The sequence below is a fragment of the Felis catus genome, chromosome C2 (assembly GCF_018350175.1).
Source record: "Felis catus isolate Fca126 chromosome C2, F.catus_Fca126_mat1.0, whole genome shotgun sequence".
Taxonomy (NCBI): Eukaryota; Metazoa; Chordata; class Mammalia; order Carnivora; family Felidae; genus Felis; species Felis catus.
The window spans coordinates 82,622,123-82,642,411 of NC_058376.1; the positions used below are offsets into that span (position 1 = coordinate 82,622,123).

At 57.8% G+C, this 20,289-nt stretch overlaps 1 protein-coding gene across 4 annotated transcripts; it reads right to left on the minus strand.

The window, feature by feature from the left end:
• Window positions 1-129: 129 nt before the first annotated feature.
• Window positions 130-20,227, minus strand: EPHB3 (EPH receptor B3). 4 transcript variants are annotated; one of them, XM_045037186.1, is made up of 16 exons: window positions 19,534-20,227; window positions 10,969-11,033; window positions 8,934-9,606; window positions 6,474-6,629; window positions 5,346-5,696; window positions 5,049-5,173; window positions 4,711-4,870; window positions 4,523-4,631; window positions 4,113-4,192; window positions 2,924-3,046; window positions 2,554-2,801; window positions 1,958-2,173; window positions 1,697-1,867; window positions 1,412-1,605; window positions 1,153-1,308; window positions 130-1,047 (listed from the first exon to the last, which is right to left on the minus strand). In XM_045037186.1, exons 1-16 carry the CDS (start codon window positions 19,649-19,651, stop codon window positions 939-941), a joined length of 3,054 nt encoding a protein of 1,017 aa, XP_044893121.1. In that variant the 5' UTR covers window positions 19,652-20,227; the 3' UTR covers window positions 130-938. The 4 variants fall into 4 exon arrangements, with proteins under 4 accessions (XP_044893121.1, XP_023116098.2, XP_044893122.1 ...); XM_023260330.2 differs by having other exon boundaries at window positions 4,113-4,165; window positions 19,534-20,217; XM_045037187.1 differs by having other exon boundaries at window positions 1,697-1,846; window positions 19,534-20,217.
• Between the last annotated feature and the right edge of the window lie 62 nt (window positions 20,228-20,289).

Here is a 20,289-nt window from a genome sequence, read left to right on the forward strand (position 1 = left end):
TGGCTAGGCCCAAAACTGGTCTCCCAATGACTCCAGAGAATTCTGAAGAGGGCTGGCGCTGAGGGACTGTGAACCTGAGGTCATGAGAGAATCCCGCCTCAGGAGGTGCAAAGAGAAGGGGCAAGAGAATCATCTTATTGCCTTTATTCCGCTGTCGGCCCAGCTGGCCCCACTGCAGGGCACAGGGCCAATCTTTTACACGCTCACCCATGCTCTCTGTGCAGGTCCGTGCATGCACAGACACACACACACACACACACACACACACACACACACATACACACACACACACAAACACACTCACATACACACCCAAACTCTGGCTCTGAGAGTCAGTCTCTGGGGGGCAAGGGGCTACTCCTCAGCCTGCCCCTGCCTGCCCTTTTATGACAGCACCAAGGGCGGGGGTGGGGCAGGGCCCTCAGCCCCCAGAACAAGTCCCTGTGCAAACTGGAGGTGCCAGCTGGCTTCAGGATGGGGTGTCACATTTCCCCATTCCTGGAGTCCCCTCCTCCAGTTCCTGAGGGAGGGACTGCTCTCTGCCTACCTGGGGGGCCAGACCCCTGCCAGGGCTGGGCCCTATAGAACCCAGGCTTATCCTCCACCTGACCCTGCCAGGACCTTCAGCACTGAAGAACAGCGAAGTATGAGGTGGTGGGTATCCCCCACTGGAGAGCAGGAAGGCCTGGGCCCTGAGGGGCTTGGGGAGGGGTCATCACCCCCTCTCCTAATCCATCTTCAATATGAAGAGGTTTGGGACACACTTCCTGGGGAGGGAGCACAGGCTTGCAGGAGAAGTCCCAGCTTGGGCCTTCCCCAAACTTCCATCTTCTGGGCCACAGCCTAAGGCCAGGCATCCAAAAGTCCAAAAGTCCAGCCGGCTGGTCAGAGTCCCTGCACAGTCCTTGGGGGAGTACCCACCCCGTGGGAGTCAGGTGTCAGACCTGCACGGGCAGTGTCTGGTTCATCTGCAGCCGCATGTCCTGGATACTGCTAAGGATCTTCTTCTGGTGGCCAGCCAAGGTGACCCCAATCCGCAGCAGGTCTCTGCAGATGGACCAAGGGCAGGGTCAGTCCCTCCCCTCCTGCCCACCACTCTGGGCCCTGCACAGGTCCCCCTGCCCTACCCCACCAAATCCGAGGCACACTCACTCTGCGGTCATCTGAGCTACCAGGTCAAAGGATGCAAACCCCGCGCTGACAAAGCTCTCCTTGTACCGCCCCATCTTGATGGCATCTAGCCAGTCACCAACTGTCGTGAAGGTCGTGTAATCCGGGACCGTGCGGTCTAGGAGGGGCTGTGACATGCTGTGGGGAGAACAGAGAGACTTGGTGAATCCTGACGGCAAGGGAAGCAGGGGTAGGACTGCTGCCTCAAAAGCAGAGTGGGAAAAGAGGCAGAAATACTGACCCAGACTGGGCACTGGCGATGACCTTGAGGCTGGCAGCATTTCGGATGAGTTTGTCCAGGGTGTTGACGATCTGGGAGAATTTGGGCCTGAGGTTCCGGTCCCGTACCCAGCAGTCCAGCATGAGCTGGTGCAGTGCCGTGGGGCAGTCCATGGGTGGGGGCAGCCGGTAATCCTGCTCTACAGCATTGATGACCTGAACAGAGAATAGGGAAACCTGGAGTGAGCCGCCGTTTTGCCCCACAAGGGCTCCCACCCACCTGACCACTCTGGCTGGCCCCACTCACGTCCTGGTTGCTCATGTCCCAGTAGGGTCGCTCTCCATAGCTCATGACCTCCCACATGACGATTCCATAGCTCCAGACATCACTAGCAGAGGTGAACTTCCGATAGGCTATGGCCTCTGGGGCAGTCCAGCGGATGGGGATCTTCCCGCCCTGGTGGGGGGGGCACACGCCCTTCACCCTATGACTCGGGGCTGGTCCCCAGCCCCGAGCCCCTGCCTGGTTGGCCCCGCCCCCGGTCTCCCTCCCAGCTGCTTCCTGTACCAGGGAGCTGGTGTAGGTAGGATCAGAAGGATCATCCTCCAGGAAGCGGGAGAGGCCGAAGTCTGAGACTTTGCAGACCAAGTTGCTGTTGACAAGAATGTTGCGGGCAGCCAGGTCTCGGTGCACGTAGTTCATCTCGGACAGGTATTTCATGCCAGCGGCAATGCCCCGCAACATGCCCACCAGCTGGATGACTGTGAACTGTCCGTCGTTGAGCTAGAGGCAACACACAGGCTCAGGTGGGCCCACCACTTCCCTACTGGCCCAGGGCGTGCCCAACTGTGTGTATACAACATCCCAGGAAACCCCAGTGAGGATCCAAATAGCTCCGACCACTCTCATTTTACAAACAAGGTAGCTCAAACGCAGAGAGATTAAGTAAAGCCTGAGGTCACACAGGCAGTAGCGGACGGAGTCAGGATGAGAACTTTGGTCTTTCTGGCTCTGAGGCCCTGGCTGCTTCCCTGCACCATGCCACCTCGGTGAATATTTGCAGACTTGAAGAGGGTAGGGTCTGTCTAACCTTGTGGGAGGGTGTGGTCTGCCCAACCCAGCTCTCTGGGGGAGGGGAGGGAGTTGAGAGAGCTGCCTCTTACCCGGAGGAAGGAGTCCAGGGCACAATTCTCCATGAACTCGGTGAGAATCATGACTGGCCGACTTTTAGTGACCACGCCCTCTAGCCGGATTATGTTGGGGTGGTCAAACTGACCCATGATGGAGGCCTCACTTAAGAAGTCCCGCCGCTGCCTCTCCGTGTAGCCCACCTTCAGCGTCTTGATGGCCACAAACACCTCCCTGCGGCCTGGCTGTTTTAGGCGACCCCGACAGACTTCCCCAAATTCCCCTGCAGGGCAAAGGGCACAAGTAGGAAGTGGCTTCTGGGTTTGGCCCTGTCCCCAGTGCATACCGGTCCCTCCCCAGGGTAACCCCAGCCTCTCCTCCCCACTGTGCCCCAGGGGGACTCACCAGCTCCAATCACTTCCTCGATCTTGACACAGGACACATCGATTTCCTTGGCAAATTCCCGCACCGCCTCATTAGGGTCCTCGTAGGTAAAAGGGTCAATATAAACCTTCATTCCAGGAGCAACTAGAGGAAAGAAAAGTGGGCATGAGGGACTTTGGGCTAGAGCTGGGGACAGTGAGGGAACTCTTCAGGCTGCACCCTCAGGCCCAGGGTACTGCCCCATGCTCTCACCCTGATGGGAGCACATTTTGCACTCTCCCTACTAAGTCTGCTCCATATTCCTCTCTGCTGGAGTCCCATTTGGGCCCCTCCCCACCATCCCCTCCGTGGGAATCAGTGACCATAAAAGTTAGACACCGAGGAACTTAATCTTCTTTCTCTCTCATCTCTCATCATGTCAAAACCTCTCTCAGATTCATTCTTCCCCTCATTCCCACTGCCCCTGACCTTATCCAGACCTTCAACACTCAGACTCTTGCAATAGTCTCCCAGCTGGGCTCTCTGCCTCTGGACTTTTCCCACCAATCTATCCAGCATACCTGTCTTCCTAAAACAATACTCGCATTGTATTACTCCGAAGCTTGAGAGCCTTTCGGATTACCTATGGTGGAGTCAAGTCCAAACTCCTCTGCCTGCCTTTCACGACCCTCTGACGACTGGCCACAACTACCCAGCCTTGCTCCCTGGCAGCTGTCAAACCAGTCTTCTCACTGCCCCCACAGTCGGGCACTCTCCCCACCCCACCCACTGCCTTCCAGAGGCTCCTCTAGCCAGGAACGCTCTCTCCCACCTGTCTAAACCCTGCTCAACCCGCCTGGCGTAGCTCAGCCCAAGGCCACCTCCTCCAGGAAGGCTTCCTCTTTTCTGAGCTCTTACTGTCCTTGGTAACAGGAACACCCAGCTTAACACTTAATTGTTCTTTCCTTTTTTTCCTGTGTGTACGATTCTTGTCTTTCTCATAGGATTAACTGCCTTTGAGGAAAGGGGTCACTTCTCATTCATCTCTGGGGCTAGCAGGAGTGAGGCAGGGGCTCAGGAAACAGCCCTTGAGTGGAAGCAGGAGGGGCTGTCCGGGATAGAAGTACAATGGACGAAACCCCAGGCAGGGAAAAGGGTATCTCCCAGCCCCGCAGGGACCAAGGGAATGTTGGGGGCCGGGGGAGGAAACAGGGTGAAGAGACAAACTCACTGTATTGCTGTAGCTTCTCTGTGTACTCCGAATCAGAGCTGTGCCGCTGCTTCCTGGAGGGGGCAGGATGGAGGCGAGGCCTGAGACAAGTCCAAGAACTCCCTTTGTTCAGGGAACCCTCGGGCTCACAAGAGGGGCAGGGTGCACAGGGGACGGCCCGGGGTCTGGTCCCACAGTCAGTGGTAACAGCAGCCACCGGGTCTCCGGGTAAGGGGCTTGGTGGACTTGGTCCCCCAGGGGATCTGCCAGAGAAAAGGCAGGGGACAGTAGGAGGACATGGGCGTGAACTAGAGAGGGCCTTGCCAGCAAGGAGAGCCTGGGCCCACCAAGGGCCTCTGTGGCATGTGGGCTCTATGGTGCCAAAGGGAAGCTCTTGCCAGCCCATGGGAGCAACTCGGGCCTGAGAGTACCTGAGGCAGACGACCGCAATGACCACGACAGCCACCACGAAGACAAGTCCAGCTGTGGCAGAACCCACAATGAGGGGAAGCTGCTCCTGGAGCTGCTGGGCACCAGAGCCTGGAGACCAGGAGGGGACTGGTAAGTGGGGGGATGGAAAGTATTAGGTGAGCGGGAGCAGGCGCAGTGGGCTACGTACCTCTCTCACTTGTGGTCTCAAACTCAGCAGGACGGCTGTACTGCCCGTAGCCAGCTACGGTGCGGGCACGGACCTGGACCACATAGCGGGCATCAGGCCGCAGCCCGTCCAGCTGCACGGAGTTCTTCTGGCTGGTCACCGTAGAGGCAATGCCCTCACTCTGCAACACCAGGAGGAGTGAGGCACCTCAGTGGGTCCTGAGGCTCATCAGCCCCCACCAGCCCTGGGCCTACCTGTGGCTGCCTCAGTACCTGAGACCTGGCTCCCAAGGGCCCCTGACCCTATCTGGGGGTAATCTTCTCACCCCAAGGCATCCTCCTGCCCCTCAGGGCTCTGACCTTCTCAAAGTACTTCATCTCATAGTCCAGGATGACTCCGTTGGGCCGCTCTGGGGGTGCCCAGGACAAGGTCAGGCTGCTGCCTGAGCTGCTGTGCAGATGTAGAGTAGGCACTTCAGATGGGGCTATGGGAAGAGACAGGGCGGGGGCTCACAATGGGCTCCTTGGGCCCTGGCATCCTTCCCAAGGACCCAGTTCCCATGGGACCCCTGGTGGTCCACTGACAAGCCCTGGGCAACCTAAGCTCTGTGTGGGAGAAAATGACCCAGGCCCTACCCTCCCGTGTCCCCTCCTCACCAGCCTGGTTGGTGGTGATATTCACAGCCGCATAGCGGGGGGGCAGAGGGCTCTTGCCCGAGACGCCATTGACTGCCTGCACTTCAAAGGTGTAGCGCGTGTGGGCCAGCAGATGGCTGATGTGGACCCGGCGCTCTGTCAGGCCCAGCTGCCGAGGCACAAACTCCACATTGTCATCACAGCGAGAGCAGGTTGAGGCACCCGTGGCCCCAGGGCCCCCACGGCACTTCTTGCAGATGACGTTGTATAGGAGGTCGTCCCGGCCACCCAGGTCCCGGGGTTCGCTCCACTCAAGGATCAGCGAGGTCTCATTCACGTTGGAGATCACACCCCGAGGAGGGGATGGCACCGCTGGAGGGAAGGTGGAGGGAGAGGGCAGTGAGCTTGGGCCACAGCACCACCCTTCTACCCAGAGTTCCTGCATACTACAAGCTGCTTCCCACCTCCTTGCCTTGGTCTCTGCTCTAAGAAGCAGAATATCTCTCCTACACTTCTTCGCTGGGAAGACTGTAGTTAGCCTTTAAGGCCCAACTTGAGGTGCCACCTCCTTTTGGAAGCCTTCCTTGATTCTTCCTCCTCCTGTCCTCTGCACTCCCGTAACACAATTCCTGGGCATCCTTCCAGCCCAGCACTTAACACATTATATGGTCATTATCTGTTTTCACATGTGCTTCTCCCACCAGGTGGCAAGCTCCTATAGGACTGTGACTGTATCTTATTTTCCGCCACATTCCAGGCCGCCTGGCACAATGGCTGGCACCAAAGGCCGCAGCAGGGAGAAGGCAGGACACTAGGCTGCCCCAGGGATATGAGGCCAACGGTTAGCATTGGGCCAAGAGAACGGCAGCTCTACACAGCGCAAGGAGCAAGGGACTAGAAGTCCCAGGGACTCCTGATGCCTGGCTAGGAGCTAGTAGGCATTTGTTCAATGTTGGTGGAAAGGCTGAGCCAGCTGACCTGGATTCTGGCTCAGGGCCAGTCACTTCCCAGCTGTGCCATGTTGAGCACAACGTCTAACCTCCCCAAGCCTCAGTTTCCCTATCTGGAAAATGGATATGCATGGCAACTGTTTAGGCCCCTAGACAGAAGGCCCTGGGCAGGAGAGAGCAAGGCCGGGAGTTCACTCACTGGTACAGGCACTGTCTGCAGAGTCCGAATCTGCACGGTAGAAGTTATTGTGGCACGTGCAGATGCTGGCAGCTGGCGAGGTGGTGCGGCTGTTGGGGGGGCAGGGGAGGCAGGGCCCCTCTCCCTGCTTTGCCTTGTAACTCCCAGGGGGACAGGCTGCGGGGGAGAAGAGGAGGGACATGCTCTTCAGAGCCGTGAGAATCTGGCCCTCCCCCAGCACAGGACTTGGCCCCTCTACCTCCTAGACTGTGGGGGCCACACTGGGATTGCCTCACTCCAGTGCAGCTACAAAAGGCCCTTTTGCCCTGTGGAAACCCCACGTCAGCGGATTCCTCCCCGCCCCGGCCCCCCACCCCTACCCTGGGGCCTCATGGGCGAAGACGTCAGGCCTATCACCTGGGCAGCCTGGGCTTGTCGAGGCAGGGAAGAGAGAGAGAAGGAAGAGGAGGGGTGGGGAAGAGACCACTGGCAAGCCGGCAGCACCCTACTCTGCCAGGATGCTCCCGCCCCTCCTTGAAGCTGGAGGAAAATCACTCCTAGGATCCTCGTGGCCAACCCAGAGCAGCCCCGCTCACAGGACCAGTCTCTCTCCCCACCCACCAGGAGCCAGACAGCAGCTCCCTTCTGCCTTGGGCACGGGTGGGGGCCGAAGAGGAGTAAGAATAGAAGACAGCAGGCAGGAAGGCTGGGGTCACCGGGAGTTCAGAGGCCCCAAAGCATCCACAAAGGGCATCCCTGGCCCCAAAGTGAGCCCAGGGATGGGTGCCTGAACATCCCTTCGACTCTGCTTCCTCTCCTGCCATCTATGTTTGGGCCCCTGGACCTGGGCTGTGGGATTCCGCATATCTATGACAGCCATATAATTTATTATTCAAATCGGAATATTTTGGGAGTGAAAAGGGCCGCTAGTAATAATCATGTTATAAGGAGCATAAGCCAGGCCTGCCCCGGACACTCAAAAGCATGTGGCCACTCTATCCCTATATGACTACCTCTAGGGAGGTCATCTAGAATATGGAATGCCCAGAGTTGGGGCTATGCCCTTCTCTGGGGTTTAATCTCCCCTCACTAAGGTGATATTCCACCCAAGCTCTTTTGAGCCAGTGGGGGAGGGGGCAGATGCCAGGCCAGGCTGGTTGCTATGGGAACCAGCATATATTTCCTGTCAGGGACCTGCAGAGTGTTAGCCCCTCTTCAGGCTGTCAGGCTCATCACCCCCACCCCCTTTCTCCACTTAGGAAGAGGAAGTCTGGGGCAGGTTCCCATAGAGAAGTGGAGAGGGGCCGGGCAAGGCACTATTCACCTTGCCATGACAACACCCAACACTGGGTTTTCCAGCCAGGCTGGGCCGCCAGCCCCCTCATACCTAGGGCTGTGCTAAGAGCCAGCTCCCACCCCCGGAGCTATAGGCTGCAAGCACCAGGGCAGAGGGGTTAGAAGACAAAGCCCTTGGCATCTTGTCCTGCATGGTAGAGCATGGACGAGGCTGTGGCCCCAGCTCCCACATTCCCAGCTATGATGCCTTGAGTACAATTGTTCTCTGAGCCTCAGTTTCCGTATTAGCAAAATAGGGGAGATAACTGGAATCTACCTTACAGGACTGTGATGACACTCAAATGAGAACCCTTCGTGAATGGGTTTTATAGCTGGAAGTCTAGGACACTGTAAGGTCTTAAGAGTCTTGGCAAGCCACCACAGACAAGTCTCCTAACCTCCTCCTGTATGAAATAAGGACAAGACAATCCCTGTCGCCCATGCATCCCAGGGCTCCTGAGAGCCAAGGCTGACACTTACGTGGCACTTGTGTCACCATGTGCCAGGTACTGTTCCAAGAGCTTCGCATGCATTGACTTGCTTAAGCCCACTACAAGTCTATAAAGCAATCATCATTATTGTCCCCATCTTGCACATGAAGAAACCAAGGTTCAAAGAGTTAAGTAACTTGCTCAAGGTCTCACAGGTGCTAACTGACAGAGTGAGGACTCAGACTTCAGGGACCGGGCCCCTGACCGCTATGCTATCTATACTGCCTCTCAAGGAAATGAGACCTCAAGGTAAAAGGGACAAGCATGAGGTACCCACAGCCCTTGTCCCCACAGCTCTGGGGATCATCTAGTACTTCCAGGGTGAAGTGTCTACTTGGGGCCAAACAAAGCAGGTATCTCTGCTGGCTTCCTGACTCTCTGACCAGCTGCCTCCTTATCAAGGATTCTCCATGTTTCTCCACCTCTGTCTTGAGTTCTATTCTTTCTCTTATTATTCTGGTATGTCTCCTCATTTTTGCTCATCTCCCCCCTTGCACCACATGCTATGCACCTGATACCCCTCTTCCCTTTCTTCCATCCGCCTCAGACCTGAAGCCAGACCTCCTTGACTGGCAGGTAGGAAGTAGCAGGTAGGAGGCAGTACGTGGCTTTGGCCCAAGTCCTCCCCTCCTCCCCCAGGCCAGTCCCCACTCACGGCGGCACTGGGACTCCTTGGCAGCTGGCTCATGGCCGGTGGCACAGGTGCAGGCTCCCACAGGCACCATCCATTCCCCATCGCCATTGCAGTAGAGCTTGAGTGGCACTGACACCTCCACGGCATTAGCGATGCAGGTGCCAGGGGCGATGACCAGAGAAGTGGGCTCGGCCCCCGTGAGGGTCTCGGGAAAAAGGGCAAAGCCTGCGGTGGTGGATGCACACTTCTTGTAGAAGGCACGCACAGAGATGAGCGACATGCAGGCACCTTGGTCCTGGAAGGCCAAGTAGAAACCGGCCTTGGAGAGCGGCCCAAAGCTTCGCACCTTGGTGTTGACACGGCCAGCATCAAGCCGCGAGAAGCTCTCATCGGGAGCAATGGTGTCCACCTTCACGTAGGGGTTCTCCATCCAGAAGGGGGAGGAAGCCGAGGCCACATCGCTGTCAGCCTCATAGTAGAAGAGGTTGAAGGTCTCTTTACAGGAGCCAGGGATGTTGGGGATGCTGTTGCAGTCACGCACGGTAAACTTGAGCTCCACGTAGACCCGCTGCACGTCTCGCCGCCAGATGAACCCCGTGCGGAGCCAGTTGTTCTGGCTCGACTCTCGCACGTTACACACCTGGTACGTGCGGATGGGGTTCATGGCCTCATCGTAGCCACTCACCTCTTCCCACTGTGCACAGACCAAGTGAAAAAGACGGAATGAGCACCAACATTTGCCAGGTGCTTACCACATGCCCAGATCTGTATTCACTTCACAGAGATGCTTCTGTGGTGTAGTGGCTGAGCACGCAGACTACATGGGTTCCAATCCCAGTTCTTGTTGTGTGACTACGGGTTAAGTCACTTAACCTCCTTGTACCATCGTTTTCCCATCAGCAACATGGCGAGAATAAGGAATAAGTGAGTTTAAATGAATAAAGAACTTAGAACAGAGCGATTGGTAAGTACTACAGGAGTATTAGCTATAATATTTGTTATCTTTACGCCTCCGTTTCGTTGTCTGTAAAAGGAGGCTGGGATTGGATGTAAACGAGGTGGCGGGGAATCAAGTCAGTTTAACATATATAACGGATTTATAACAGTGTCCAATACAGGGCAATCACAATCACGTTTAACCTTCACAACAACTCCATGAGAAGGGACATCTGTTGTCCTCACTCTCCAGAAGAGGAAGCCAAGACCCTCAAAGGGAGAGACTTGCCCAAGGTCACACAGTTTGGCCTGGTGAATGAGGGCCTGTGGTTCCATCCCACCCCAGCGTTTCAGAGCTTAGTGCAGTTGTGTTGTGTAGGCCACGTAGGGAGGTTTTTGTTTGTTCTTGAAGTTTATTTATTTATTTTTGAGAGAGAGAGGGAGAGCACAAGCAGGGAGGGGCAGAGAGAGAGGGAGACACAGAATCCGAAGCAGGCGCCAGGCTCTGAGCTGTCGGCACAGAGCCTGACGCGGGGCTCGAACTCACGAACTGTGAGATCATGACCTGAGCTGAAGTCGGATGCTTAACCACTGAGCCACCCAGGTGCCCCTAGGGAGGTTAATGAGGGTATTTTAGAAATGTCAGAACTACAGGAATTTAACAGTGAAGAAATGGAAGCCCAGAAAGGTAAACTGCCTTGCTAAAATCACAAAGCAAGTTAGAGATCTGGAACCAAGGTTTCTGGTCCCCAAGCCAGTGCCCTACCCAGGGACCCAGGAAGGAGGGAGATGGTTGGAGAAGACACACAAAGAGCAGTCATGCAGGGAAGGGATGGGGGTAGGCTAAAGGCAGGCTGAGGGGCGCGCAGAGGGAGAATGGGACAAAGGTGGTGTGTATGGGGAGGGGGACACAGGCAGGCTGAAGGCTGAGAGGGTGCGAAACACCCATAGGCAAAGAAGGAAGGTGACAGAAGCAGAGGATAGGAATGGCGAAGGAGGTGAACCTGATAGGCAGGGGCAGCCCTTCTCCGGCCCTGGTGAGGCGAGGGGAATGGCGGCTGGAGTAGGGAGTGGCCTAACTGGCAACCAACACTGAGGGGAGATGGTGGGGGAGGCTTACCCCACTTTCTGGATGAGATGTCCATGCCAATTCAGAAGTCACCCATTTTGTGTCCATGAGGGTCTCTGGGGAGCAACAGAAGAACAAAGGTCAGAGGCCACGCTCAGGATGGGGAGAAAGAGGCTGTCCAGGAAAGGCCAGGACACCAGAGAATGATTCTCAGCAGGCACCGCCCCATCCCACCCCACCCCCCCAAGTCCTCTCGGCTACCCTGCCCTGGAGAAGACCCTGCAGCCATCTCCGGAAATGTCACAGACCCAAAGAAGTCAGGTTGGGTTGGCCAGTGGGAGGCAGGTGTCTGCTGCTGACCCCAGGCAAGAGCTGGGGCCAGTTCACACACCTACAGGCACTGCTAATCTCCACACAAAGGGGCGGCAGGCCCTTTATCCTGGAACAAAGGACCTTATGCTTCAGACCCTGCTGCCCAGGCCTCCCCTGACTCCATTCCCAACACAAAGGCCCAGTGCCACACATGCCCAGGGGAAGGGGAGGGCAGTGACGGGAGCAGAGCCTGCTCCCACCCAACCTCCCACTCAATCTCCTCTAGGGGATGGGGCAGGAATGCTCTTTGAGGGCGGGGTGAGGGCCAGCAAGACCCAGACCAGCTCCCTGCAAGCTAGTTCAGTTCTTCCTACGATCCTCAGATAAATAAAGGGGCTGTGGGTGCACCTCTTTTACAGGTGAGACCGCTTGAGGCCCAGATAAAGTCTCTATGTGGCCTGAGGCAAAACTGCTAGGACTTGGGGTGAAATGTCACTCAAATGCAGGTCTGACTCCACAACTAACCCCTTAACCAGGGCACTCTGAGTGCAGTGTGAAGGGGAGAACAGGGAAAGGAGGAATAGAGAAAGCCGAGAAAGCTCCTATGTATCCTTTAAATCCTGCTCAAACTGTCACCTCCTCCAGGAAGCCTTCCCTGGACCCCCAAATCAAGGTTAGATGCCTTCCTCTGTGCATCCAGGACCAGGGGCTTTGTCACAGCACCGATCCTGTTCCAAGCTTCCACTACTTATCTGTCTCCCCCTGCTCAGCCAAAGGGGGGGCCCATTTAGGTTTCCAACATAAACTCACTCCCCTAGGAATCGGGTTCTGGATTCTGGCTCTCTGAGAGGAAAGATGCCAACTCCTTCGTTCTAGCCTGGGAGACAGGGCGGCCAGCAGTCCTCCCCTCTGCCCTGAGCTGGAGGGGGCAGGTCAGGGCTGCCCAGGAGGAGAAAGCCCCGAACCCCACAGGTTCCAGGCTTGCGGCCGGCACTGGTTTCCCGCGGTCTGGGTCTGAGCTGAGGATGGTGCATGAGGCAGCTGTGGCCCCAGACCCTCATGTTAGACACAGGGGGAGTGAGGCTCCCTCGTCTTCCACCAGAGGAGGCCGGTCCCTGGAGGGCCTGGCTGCAGGGTGAGCTCTCCCAGCCTCATCGTCGGTGGCCTGATGGGCCCTTCTGGCAGACAGACAGACAGACACAGACATTTGGCAGGGGGGTAGGGGAGGGAAGGAGAGATGGGCAGAAGCAGGGGCCCAGAAACAGGAGGGGAGAGAGGCAGTGGAGCAGGGGCCTTGCTGAGGTGGATGGCGAGAGGCTCGGATCTGGATAGAGCCGGCTGGCTAGGACCAGACAGTGGGGTGGCCAGCTGAGGACAGTGAGGTGGAGAGACAGGGAGGCCCAAAGAGACAGAGATAGAGAGCGAGGTTGCCAAGTGGCCTCTTCTCCAGACAGCAGCCCAGAGTATTCCTGTCCCTGGAGCCAGTGGAGCCAAGTGCGCCCCCTCCCCCCTCAAGCCAGCCAGCCAGCCAGCCAGTCCGCCTGCTTGTCTGCCCGCTGCCCGCCACCCGCCCGCCCGAGCAGGCAGGGGCTCCCACCGCTCCCTCGAGTTGCCTCCCTCCTCCCTCTCCCTCACTTCCTTCTGCTCAGCCTGTGCCAAACCCATCTGGAACTGTTTAAACCCAAATATTCAGCCCCCTCCCCCCTCCAGCCAGATTCCTCCACAGTTTAAAACAAGCCCTGTGCTGGCTCTGAGAGGAGGGAGGGGACGGTGGGGAGGGGGAGGGGTGGGGGGAGGCAGGGGTGGAGGGAGGCTCTTCATTTCTGTTTAATTTCTGGGGAGCGGGAGAGGGAGAGGGAGGGGGCGGGGATCGGCCCTTGGCCATCGCTCAGCCTTGGCCATCGCTCAATCTCGGCACATTTTTCCCATTAATGAGGAGAGGACTTGGATTTCGAGTCATGTGTGCCTGAGGAAGGGCTCCGGTCACCCTGGTGGGGAGGGGGCTTACTCTCTGGGGGAGGGGAGGGGCCTGCTCCCCTTCAGCAAGAGGGAGACCCTGAGGTGCCTGTGTCCCAGCCTCAGGAAGGGCATGGAGGAGGTCCCAGAATCCATCTGTCTGCGGCATTGGGAAGGACAGGCCCAACCCAACAGAGCCCACCTTTTCTCTGCTATGTGTGTGCCCCGCGTGCATGTGCATGTACACACGCTGAGGTAAAGGATATGAGATGCATGGGGTAAGGACAAAAGAGGACTGAGTGAGCAGTCGCCAAACTCCCCAGCTGGCGACCGCACCCCCATCCTCCTCTGCCCCCCATGTGGCTGCCGGAGGGAAGCCAGAACGCGGACAGGGCAGCCATTCTCAGATACGGGGCTCCATCAGGCTGGAAACCCCCACCAGCCCCTCAAAACCGAAAAGGGAAGGGGACAGCAGGCTTGGGGGCGTTCTGAGACTGGGGCTTCAGTGCTCAGAAGTGAAGCCGCACCCCTTTCAGGTTTCCACAGGGCCACGGAGCACAGCCACGTGGCGGCAGCTGTGCGGCTCCTGCCTGTGCACAAATACACACACGCACGAACATTACCCAGTCCTCAGTGCCTGGGCTCATTCTCTGCCACTGGGGCCAAAGAATGGCAAGTCAACACATATGGTGGACACAAACACACAAAGCCACAGCCGCCCACAAACATACACGCCGCTTCATACACGGCCTCGGCCTTTTTCAGACACACAGATGCATATGGTGCAAATAGATTAGCCTTCCTTAGGCATTCGCACACAATGAGTCTTTCCTACACACAGATCTGGCTTGCCTTAGGCAAAAACTCACTCTTACAGTCTTCATATGTGCAGATTTCCAGAGACGGAGGGCACGCACACTCAATAGTACATTCTCCTTACACACCCAACTGCACACGACTGCCGGCCACAAGTCACAGTCTTGAGTGTGGTCAAGTGCAACCACAAACACCAGACTCAGTGACGTGCTCTTATGCAGTCACACACAACTAGCATCAGCTGCACACGCTGGTGCCCATTTGCACTGAAACAGGCCACAGGAGCCTGCAGACGCAGTACAAATATCAACACCTACCGTTTGTATAGAGCCTCAGAGGTGCATCCTCCATGCACGTGCAGCACACACACACATGTGCGCGCGCGCGCACACACACACACACACACACACACACACACACACACACTGCAAGCATGTTCTTTCCATGAGAGGAGTCTTCAGGTGGGGTGGAGGTAGGGCTAGGAGAGGGGCAGTGTCTGCTAAGAAAGCGGAGGTGCTAGGCCAGTCTTGGCCAGAGGTGCGGGGAAGAAGCAAGCCCCAGACCTGTTTCCTGGGGCCCTGGCCCAGGCCGAAGCAGTCACTGGTCACGAGGCTGGGGGTGGGGCAGGGACATGAAGATGATTTTGGGTGTGGGTGGGTGTGGCCTCCCCAGGGACAGCCCCTGTCCAAGCAGCAGGCCATTTCCCTGCCAGTACAATGGCACTGACCCCAGCACTGAGCCCTTAGGGAGGGGGTGGCATCATGAAGAGACATAGCCCCAGGAGCTTCAGGCAATACTTCCACACACAAGTTGGGCACCCAGCAAGAGGAGAATATAATGGGCACCCAGACTATGTCTGAAGACCTCATTGGGTGGCCCTGGTGCAGAGGCACCAGCTGGGAGCCTGCCACTGCCCTGGTGAAGGGCCAAGTACACACAGCTTTATGGAGCTGCCAGACCCCACAGCACCCCAGGTTCCAGGTCATTCAGAGCACACTGTTCCGTGTCAGTGAGACCCGGGAAATAAAAAAAAAAAAAAAAAACAAAAAAAAAAAAAAAAAAAAAAAAAAACAAAAAACCTCCAGAGACAAAAGCATAAAGCCCAAGCTCCAGATCAGGGACTTTGAGGTGACACAGAAGGTCACGCTTCTGGGCTGGGCCAGCACAGTGTGCAGGTGTAAGTGGACAGAGGAGTAGAGTCTGGACAAGAAGGTGCAAAGCCCTGGCTGCAAAGAGAGAGAGAAAACCCCATGCCAGCCCTGAGGTGGTCCCCCTTCTCCTTGCTGGGATTCCCACCTCAGGCAACCAACCCAAGGGATCTGTCCAGTCTTCTTCCATCCTGTCCCTACCCTTTGTGTCAGTGTGTATATAAGCATGTACCAACCTGCACAATCAGGGTGGTCAGCCTGTGGAGGAAGGGGACTTGGGGTGCTCCTGCTATGGGACCTAGAAGAGCCTAACTCACCCCAGGGCCGCCTCTCCCTTCCCCGCTCATGGCCCCTTGGCCTTCAAATCTGGGATGCAGGGGAGGGGAACATCTCAAAACAGAGAACACATTTTGTTTTCCATTCTTCCCCTCAGATCGTGGGGATTTATAATTAAATAAACCTGAAAGGGAGAAGGGAGGAAAAAGCACAGAGCAAGGAGCCCAGATGCCTCAGTGTTCACCCATGCCCCCCGCCCCAGTCCCCGCCTTGCCAGCCAGCCAGCCAGCCAGGATGGATGGACAGCTAGCCCTTCTGTGAGGCCTTTGAGCCCTTCCCTGGGATCCCAGCCACAGCAAGCCTGGCCAGGAGTCTGGGGGCAGGAGGTGATAGGAGATCCAGGGCCAGGGCAGCCCTTGGGGTAGGGGGCCTCTCTCACCCCATCGGGTACCCAGCTGTACCCAGTCTCATCTGTCCCGTCCCCCCCCCCCCCAACCTCCCCAGCTGCCCAATCCCGACAAACCAGTTTGACTCAGCACAACAGGCAGGGCTACAATTTTCAAACTATGCAGGCCTGGTGATTCAGCCTCTTCATGCTGTTTAATTAGTGTAAGGCCGGGTGGCGGAGGCCTTGCCCACGGCAGCTTAGGCTTTAGCTCCAAGCCGCTGAGGCCACAGAGACGGCGGTGGCAGCAGTTCTGGCTAAAGGGAAGGCAGTGACGAGCAAACTGGTTCCCCCGAATACCTGCCGCTGTCCTTCAGTGGCAGCTCTTAAGTGCCAGCTCATGACAAACAGGGATGGGGTGGGGGGCACCAGAGGCAACTCTATAAGTAAGAAACCACAGAAATGCCAGGACTGTTGACCCCTCTCAGCTGGCACCTCCTCAGGGACCACTGCTGCTGCCTCTGACGGAGGGAGGGGTTCACACACTGCCTCTTGCCACCCGGGGACCAGGCGCACTGCAGTGGCTACTCAGCTAACACAGCCTGGCTGGGAGGGGGGCTGTCCCGTCCCCACCTCTCACATCTGGGAATGGTTTCTCTTTTCTCAAAAGGGTTGGCTCTCAGCAGACTTCTCCATCCTATCTGGGGTATTAAGTACCCTAACGCTCAGACACCCTTCCTCCTCTCATGCCCGTTCTGGGTCTGCTCACCTTCCTGGTCTGTTCACCTTCCGGTTTTCGGTACTGAAGGGGAGAATGATCTTGGCTCGGGGCACTGGGAAACATTACTCAAAAGGAGAGTGAGCAACAGGATGGCCCTGTTTCCCTATGACTGAGGGTAAATCTGAGGGCAGTTTGTGTTGTGTTTAGGGGGGAGGTAAGCAATCAGAGGGCAAGGGGAGGGGTGTTTCTTTAACCAAGGAGAGGGGGCAAGGACCCTGGTTCTATCCTCAGGTAAAACCGATGAGGTCCTTGGATGCAGTCCTGGTGGACCCCAAGTGTGTAGGGAGGCAGAACAACCAGGTGCCAGACAGTACCTAACCAATGGAGCCATGAGGACACAGCACCCACAGCTCAGGACACCGGGCCTAAATATAACTCAGAGAGCCAAAAGGCTCCCCCTAGGCCCCGGGCAAACCAAATCCTGGCAAAGCCAAATGGAAAGCTGGAGCAGAGGCTAGATACCCTGCCCATAAAGCTTAGGAGTGGGGAGGGACCCACCTAACCCTCCCCGCTGGCCATAGCCCAGGACCACCAAGTCTCCCCATCTCACCCTTCCAGCTCTAGACAGGGCTGGGGGATGGGCGGGACACAGGGACGGCTGTCCCCGACCTAGCTCTCTTCCCATCCCATCCCATCCCTCCCAGAGCTGAAGAGAGATGGAGGTGGGGAGACAACTTTCTCCCCAGACCAACCTTCCTGCCCCCATCACTCCTTCCTCTAAACTCCCTCCAGCAGGTAAGGCACACACCAGTTTCATTTCTGCCCCTCCTCATGGAGCAGATCCTAGAATAATAATAGTTAATCCCCGAATAATAATGGCTGTGTGCTAAGCACCCCACAACACGTTATGGACTCAGTCCATACCCACTCCAGGGATAGTGGGTACTATCACTATCCCATGTCACAGTGAGGGAGGACAGAGGGGTGGGTAGGCACACCTCCGAGTGTGGGTCTGAGCCCTGAAGCATCTCTCTTTCTCTTTGCGTAGTCCCGCACACACACTGAAAACCCTAAGGTCTGAGGTATGGCGAAAGTGAGGGAACAGGTAAAAGCCACACACCAAGGCACTGCTACTTTCTAGGGGCACCCCACACTGGCCTGGCCTCCTAGCCACCTCCCACCTAGCCAGGGAGTAGTCCCGGATCCCACTTCACAGCTGAGCGGGGAGGGGGAACACGGCTGGGGCAGTGGCCGTGCTGCCCTCTCTTTCCTGTGCTGCTGCTGTTCATCAGTTCTCTGCCTCCTGGTCAGCCCCTCGGCTCTTTGGCTTGGAGGCCCGGATGCCAGTTCCCAGCCACGGCCTGCCTCTGAGGGTCTAGCTGGTTGTGAGGGGTGAAAAGGGGGGGAAGGGGGAGGGAAAGAGGAATGGAGGAAGGACTGAGCCTCTTCAGGTAGCCCTTGCGCACCTGACCCAAACCACACCCCCTCCACCCCACTGTCAGCACAAGCACCCACCACACCTGACAACACGGGCCCTGCTCCTGGCACACACAGCCCCTAAGTGTGTGTGTCTGTGTCACCTCTCCTGGGCTAAGACACAGAGACACAGACCTGGGAACTCCAACAGGCTCCCTGGCTCACACCCTTGAGGCAATCAACAACAAAGCCCCACACCGGTTTCTCACGCCTGAGATCCTATCACACACATGTGGGCGCGACCTCACTGTGTCTGCTTGCATTTGCATGTGTCCACCCGTGTGAATTGGTCGGTCAGCACCAGTGGGCTCAGAGCTAAAAGGGGGTGGGGGCTCATAGGAACGTTTTTCCCCTAAAGAAAATCAGCACCAGAAGATGCCTTTCTTTCGGAACTGTGTTCTTTTTTCCTTCCAACCCTTACGGTTACTGTGAACATACGAACAGACCAACTTACACAGAATTCATATTTTTGTTCCTGTACTAAGAAAGTGACTAGATCTGTTGTTAAAGATACCAAAAATAAGTGCTCCAGTTTCCCCCAAATTTCTGTGGGTTCTTCCCTCCACATTAAGGAAGGTTTTTTTCTTCCCTCATTTAATGGCTCCAAAATTTTTGGAAACTCTGTGTGTGTGCCTATCCTGTATGACCAGCGTCAGTGGCTCTGTGTCCCCAAGGCTTGTGTCAAGTGGCCTATGTGTGAGCTCTCCCACCAGGGCCAACAGCATCCTGTTCACCCAAATACAGTCATCTGGAAGTTGGAGCTACCCCCTCAGCATCAGCACCGTCTGGATAGTTCACACAGTCTATTGAGAAACTCATCCTTTTCCCACCGGCTAATGGGGCAAACCCCAGAACTTCAGGGGTTCAGTGGAGACCCAAGCGCTCGGATGTCTTGCTAGAAGGCGGAGGGAGAGCCGCATAGCCGTGTGGATGGCCACTGCACACTGCACCTCGTGTGTAACTGGCGCTCCATAAACCATAAACAATAACAGGCCCCCGCCTCTCCACCCCCGCAGTCATCCCCTGACAAAGGGGTGTACGCACTCACACCTCTCGCTCAACTCCAACGGGTTCCGAAACAACGCCGCCCCCCAACCTGGGAGTCCGCTTGGCCCCCACCCGCCACAACCCCGCGGCGGTCTCAGAGGCCCGGCCTCGCCTGGTGGGTCGCCCCCACTTCTTCGCCTCCCGCGGCCGCCGAGGGCCCCTCTTCTCTGCGGCGAGTGCGGAGTTCGCCCGCAAGAGCTCGCAGCTGGGCCGTGACTTTCGGGGACGCTCCACCCCAGTCAAGCCGCCTGCGGTCCACAACTCGCCGACCGCGGGCCTCGGAGCCAGCTGGAGCCTCCAAGGCAGCTCCGGGGGCGTCCTCCCCACCCATCCTCCGGCCCCCGGAGCGGCGCGGGTGACGGAGCCTCCTCCGACGTGCGCCCAGCCTTCATCTGACCCACACCGTGGGTCCACTCTGGCCCAAGCGCGGGCGACCCCGGGCGCCGTAAGCCTTGGACGCACCCCCCGACGCCGCTCACCTTCCAGCGCCCGGCAGCCGGCGGGCAGCAGCAGCGGGAGCAGCAGCAGCGGAGGGAGCAGCGGCAGGAGCCCCGGCGGCGGCGGCGGCGGCGGCGGCGGCGGGCGGGCTCGGGCCATGGCCGGGGAGGGCTCCAGGAGCCGAGCCGGGCCGCGCCGGGCCGCGCCGGCGGGGCTGGGGGCACCTGGGGGAGGGTCCGCTCCGCGGGCTCCGAGGAACGCTCGCGTACGGTCCCAGGAGGTCCGGGCAAGAAGAGGGTGCAATCCAGGCGGGCGGCTCCGGGACCGAGGCGGCGGCCCGAGCCCGTAGATGCTGGGGGATGCAGGCAGGTCGGTCCCGCGGCAATCTGGACGGACCGGTCCAGGAGGATCCCGGGCGCTGGAGAGCTCGGAGCCGGAGAACTCCGGGAGGCGGGCCGGGGCAGGAGGGCGCAAGTGGTGGTAGTTAGGGGGTACAGTTATCTGGCGGCCTGCCGCGGGCCCGCCTCGGATTCGGGGCACCGGGTGCGCTCACCGTCCGGGGTCCGAGCAGGGATCTTGCTGCGCCGCTCGCGTACTCACTTCTGCTGTCCCCAGCGCTGGCGCTGCCGCTCTGGTCGAGAGGGGCGGGACCGGCCGCCTGCCTGTCAGCGCCGTGGCCCCACCCCTCGCCGCAGGCCGCCCACTCACAGACCGCCAGGCGGGCTGGTTCGGCCTCGAGAGCTCTCTGCTGGAGTTGAGTTGGCGGCGCCTCCATCAGGCCCACCCTCAGCGTCTCC